Source organism: Symsagittifera roscoffensis, chromosome 5, assembly GCF_963678635.1.
Source record: "Symsagittifera roscoffensis chromosome 5, txSymRosc1.1, whole genome shotgun sequence".
Taxonomy (NCBI): Eukaryota; Metazoa; Xenacoelomorpha; order Acoela; family Convolutidae; genus Symsagittifera; species Symsagittifera roscoffensis.
In genome coordinates, this window is record NC_087066.1 from 1,512,426 (window position 1) to 1,517,887 (window position 5,462).

At 42.0% G+C, this 5,462-nt stretch overlaps 1 protein-coding gene across 1 annotated transcript; it reads right to left on the reverse strand.

The window, feature by feature from the left end:
- Nucleotides 1-1,590: 1,590 nt before the first annotated feature.
- LOC134846095 (DNA ligase 1-like) lies at nucleotides 1,591-5,288 on the reverse strand. The gene has a single exon (XM_063863306.1). The coding sequence runs from the start codon at nucleotides 4,869-4,871 to the stop codon at nucleotides 1,962-1,964; it is 2,910 nt and encodes a 969-aa protein (XP_063719376.1). The 5' UTR covers nucleotides 4,872-5,288; the 3' UTR covers nucleotides 1,591-1,961.
- Between the last annotated feature and the right edge of the window lie 174 nt (nucleotides 5,289-5,462).

The window sequence follows — 5,462 nt, forward strand, 5'->3', positions numbered from 1 at the left end:
TGCACCCAAGTTAGAGTTTATTACACAATGACATGAATCATTTCGAACTATTTTCATTTAGAACACGACAGAAAAATGTCGAAACAATCTGACTGCCGCGGCCTTGAAATTATGATACAATTCCATAATCTTAATTCGAACAATTTTTCAAAAATTCAAATTTGAAACACCCTTTGTTAGCTTTTGTTCGAGTATAATTCTTCAAAGCAGTGTCCTAGAAAAACAGAGTAGCGTCCTAGAAGGACCTACAATTTTTCCAAGCTTTTTATAACATTCAAGCATTGCAATTCTGTATGTTGTTCCGATCACTAAATTGGGATGATTAGTTTTTGTGAAGAAAAACGTTACCAGTTTTGTTTATATTTCTACAGTGTAAACAAAATCAAGAAGCACAATTAAACGACAAATGGTGTCGAAATATTTATCATATCAATACCCTTTAATCGCTGTTCGATCCTCATTTAAAACATGGAAAATATTTTTGGTGTCTAGAAAAAAAGAACATTTGTTGTTCAATTGTTCAATGTTTTATTTGATACCAAGTTTAAATTCTATCAATCGACTAATTATTGCAATAAAAAAAGATGAAAGATGGTATCTATAAAAATTTGAACATAATTAAAGATAGAACACCAAAATCTTAGTTTCTTTCAGAACAACAATTATGATAAGATATTTCCGGTTTTCGATAGCATAAAATTCGGTTACATGAGAAAAAATCCCTCAACTTAAGATCCCAAACGAGAGGATCCCAGTCGATACCCTACCATTACAAAAGATACCTCGTTCTAAAATCGCCCACGAGATAAGATATCATAAAATAACAAAGAACCAATGAATTGAATAAAGGCGAATCGAAGAAGGTACCATCTACAAGACAGATTTTGTTGTACAATTTAATTGCTTTGCAGTTCTCAAAATCGCCAAAAATCAATATGCGTTCCGTATCGTATTTTCCGCTACTGAAAAGACAAAATTGCTTAAAACGATCCGATATTTTGAAATGACGCTCATTTCTGGCAATAAGGGGCAGGGATGCAGTTTGTTTACTTATGTTTAGAGCTCGCGTTATCGCCGACCGGGAGGGCAAAGACAGTTGGGTTGCCTTGTCGACCTGCACTAATTTCTAACTAGCTGCGATGATCTGGCTGACTTCAATTATGTATTTAAAGACAGTAAATCCATTTTCTAGAAGTTGCTGGTGTAAAAATTATTGAAAAATTTTTTAAGATCTACTTTGCAAAGTCGTAAGGCATTCTCTTCGAGAGCGTCAGATCGTGTTATCGACCCCCTGCCATGGCAATGATAGTGTGTGAGGACGAGCTCTTATTTGACCTCTAGTCTCAGGTCTACCAGAGCCTGACCGATAGCGGCTGCAATAGTGGTACCACATGAAAGTTGTAGACACAAAAAACGGCCTGAGTAAAATAAAATAGCTTCGCTTAACAAAGTCTGGAAAGTGGAGATATAAGAGAAATCTAACTATGTTTAGACAGGCTGAGAATAATCTATCATAGATCCTCTCTCTGCATACTGCAAAACCAAAATTGTTATTTAAGAAAAATTTAATTAACAAATAAGTATAGCACATTAAAACGAATTTCACAATCAAATTGCAAAAATAACTGCCTCTTCATTCAGCTGCCGATATTAACAAAATTCTCAAAAATTCAGTACACAAAACACCCATCAATCCAATTTAACCATTTCCGTTAACTTAAATTAGCTAAGGTACAAACAAAGACAATAAATAACATGAGAGCTCAAAAACTTGTATCGTATTAAATCCGCTGATTTGAACTAAGCATTTTTCCAGGTAAAATTAAAGAAAATCCTCGTATCTGGAATATGCAATTTAACAATCACTATAATTTATTCAGCTCAGTTCAGTTCAGTTTGATATCGCTCAGCATGACACGACAAAGAAAAAACAAGTCCATATGGTGTGGTGCTTGGTACTCTCAGTAGAAATCGTCGTCCATGTCGTTGCCGCCCGTTGTTTTGCTCTTGTTGGCATTCTTGATCTGGTCCTGGCTGTTGTACATTTTGGCCACTTGGTCTGCCCCGGTTGCCTGCTCCGGACTCTTGTCATCCCGACATCGGATGAACCTGGGAAAGCGGAGAGAGATTCCCTTTCCCGGCTCCACGAGGCCCATCGCGGCTCTGTGAATTGGAGACAGGGACAAGTCTGCTGCCTTCACCTCCCATACCTGAGTGGGTTCGAACCAGGCATCCGGTTCCAGACCAGAGTCATAGGAGTAGTACGTGGGGGGAGTGTCGAGTTGACTGTCTGCAAACTGCGTGTTCAGAGTCACCAGCTGCAGTTCCGAGAAACCAGTGCCGATCTTGCAGATGGACTGGTACTCCTCTGAATCTTCGTCATAACAAGCCAGCAGAAATCCCCCAAACACTCCACTTCTCTTGCCCTTTCCCCTGTAGCCTCCTATCACTACCAGGTCCAGGGTGTCTCCGATTCCCTCCAGATAATCCTTCTTGAGCTTGAGCCAGTTGTGAGATCTGCGTGCGATCTCGTAACTGGCGTAGCTGTCCAGTGTTTTGATCATGAGTCCCTCGCAGTTGCCTTTTATGGACTCATCCAAGAACACTGCTATCTCGTCTGTGTCATTCGTGTCGGAGTGAGTGGCGAAGGCCAACTTGCCCTCTATCTCATTCAAACTGTCTTTCATCGCCTGTCTTCTCTCTCGCAGACTCTTCGGAACCAGACTGCTCCCATTCAGATACAACATGTCAAACGCATAGATGCACACTTGTACACGGATGTTTTCCTCCAGCACATCCTTGCGTTTCCTCGTGGTCAGCACCTGGAACGGCAGAATCGCCTTCTTGTCCGCGTCCCATGCCACTATCTCGGAGTCTATGATGCAGCTCTCCACTCCCTCCTTCACCATGTCCTCTGCTATCTTCACCACATCCGGGTACTTTGTAGAGTTGTCTTCCTGGTTGCGGCTGAATATCTTCACTTTCTTGTCGAATATGTGGATCTGGGCCCTCTCTCCGTCGTACTTGTACTCGCTCGTGAATGCCCCCTTAGAGTCCAGTCTGCTCAGGATGTCCTGCACTCCTTTGGCCGGATGTGCCAACATTGGCTTCAGAGGAATACCAGGAGTCAGTTTGCAATGATCGCCCAGTGCATCAATGCCATGTTCGAGAACTGCTTTGATGATATTCTCCATATTGGGATGCTCGCAGTAAGTGCTTTTAACCAAATACACTATGTGTTCGCTGCGTTTCTTGTAGTCACTCAGCTCACCCAGTGGCTTGTCATTGCTTCTGTCGCTCTCCATGGCTGCGAAGGCCTGTCCCAGTGACGTCAGCACAGTCTGTTCTGCCAGTCCAATGCGCAACTTACCCGCCAGCGTCCTCAAGATATATCTGGCCTCGCACTCGTGACATGCCACCAGCAGAGAGCGAATCTTCTCTATTTTCTTGCTCATCACGGAGTTGCCACTCATCTCCGAGATGCTCTTCAGCCTATCGAACACTGTCTTTACAGTCAGTCTAGCCGGCACAAATAACATCTTCTGAGACGTGCGACTCTGTTCCGCCACTATGCCCAGATCCCCCACAGAGTGCATGTCCTCCTTGATCTTGTCCACATTTCTGCCAGTGGCCTGTGCCAGTGCCTTCATCAGCAGAGTCTCCCCTATTCCCAGTTCCTGTCCCTCGTACGCAGGTCCTAACTTGTTCAGACTCAAGTACACGCAACTTAGCACGTCCTTTGGAGACAGTCGAATGGCACTGCGTAATAAGTTCGTGAGGGTGAGAGTGATTCTCAGACGACTTGGTTCCTCCTCGATCAGTTTGAACGCTTTCGCCACTGCCAAGTAGGGGATCTGCTCCCCCTCTCGCCAACATGCACTGCCCACTGGTCGGTAGCTCTCTTGATTCGCGCAGAATTCGGAGGAGGAAGCGATTACTTCATGCACTTTCTTCTTTTCTGAATTGAAACCACTGACAATTTTCTTCTCGGCTGTGGACGATGCAATATCACGCGGAATCTCCACTTTGTCCAGTGGCGGCTCAGTGCTCGATGTCTCTTTCTTGTCTGTTTTAGGAGTTGAAATTGAAGCGGCAGATGAGCTCCCAACTGTTTTCTGCTTTTTTGAACTCTTTTCAGTGTTCGACTTGGTGGCTGTTTTCTTCAGTGCAGAAGGCGCTTTCTTGTTACTCTTGGGTGTCTTTGTCGTCACGCCCTTTGTCTCTGAGCGGAACACTTTCTTCGGCGGAGATCTATCCTCGTCCTCATTATCCTCTTTCTTTTCCTTCTCCGTTTCTCTGTCTATCATCTCCACAGAGCGGGAGGAGTTCTCATCCTCTACAGCTGCAGTAGCAGCAGCATTAGTAGAAGCAGTGTTCCATGTCTCTCCTGACACTGACTGCTTTCCCTCTGGTTGTTCTGTTCTCTCTGGCGTCGAGTTCTCCTCGTCACTGTCCTCTTCTATCACCCTCTGTGACTTCCTCTTCTTGCCCACTTTGCAGATAGGGGATGTCGTCCCTTCTTCTTCTTCTTCTTCTTCTTCTTTTCCTTCCATCTCTCCTTCTGTTGCCACTACTCTTGTTTTTGCTGTTTTTGATTCTACTGGTTCCCTCTTTGTCAGTGTGAACTTGTCTGAAATATTCTTCTTGCCTGAAGGTGACTTTTTACTCTCCTCTGTCTCTAGCGTGTCTTTCTTTCTATTCGCACTGTTTGTGGTGTGATGATGCTTCAGCTGTTGTCTGTTCTGCTGGGACTGTGAGAGGGCCAATGTATTACCAGCTGTTGCTGCCATCATTCCTCCGGCTACCGGTGATGACTTGGATATTGTCTTGGCACTACAGAAAAAACTCTGGATCGATTTCTGGGCCATCATTGACTATCTGAGATAAAGTTCATGAATACATTTCACTTCCAAATAAATCAAAACTTTTTAAAATTAATTATATCAATTAATTAACTTTGATTAATTAATTTTCATACAATTTTCTCACTATTCTGTAATATTTTCTTTACTGAGTTCAAAACTTCACCAAGAATGTTTACAATATTTACCATTCACAAGCATCGATGTTTTCAATATAGCATTTTTCTATATCCCTTTTAAAACACAACCAGCGATTCACAAAAAGGAGCTCTAAAAATTCAAGATGAAACAGTGCACTTTCAGAGGAAAAATACCAAGAACTAAGGAAACGAGCTTCGACAATTTAAACCTGAAAATGATTAACAGTTGAAGAAATGATTTATAAACTAAATCGGTGATATATTACAATAGGTGGCAATTTACAGATCTATTTGAGCAGTGCATACATTAAATTTGAGAACTGTAATGCGAAATATAGTAATTTCTTTTTCAATCAATTTTACATTTTTCTCAAAATTAAAACATCTTTTGCCCAAAAATTTAGCTTTGATATAATTTATAAATACTATTCGAAGTATAAGAAAGAACAATTTAGCTATT

What these genes read in the sequence shown, in the direction of transcription:
- LOC134846095 (XM_063863306.1), bottom strand. Translation starts at nt 4,871, where the DNA reads ATGATGGCCCAGAAATCGATCCAGAGTTTTTTCTGTAGTGCCAAGACA.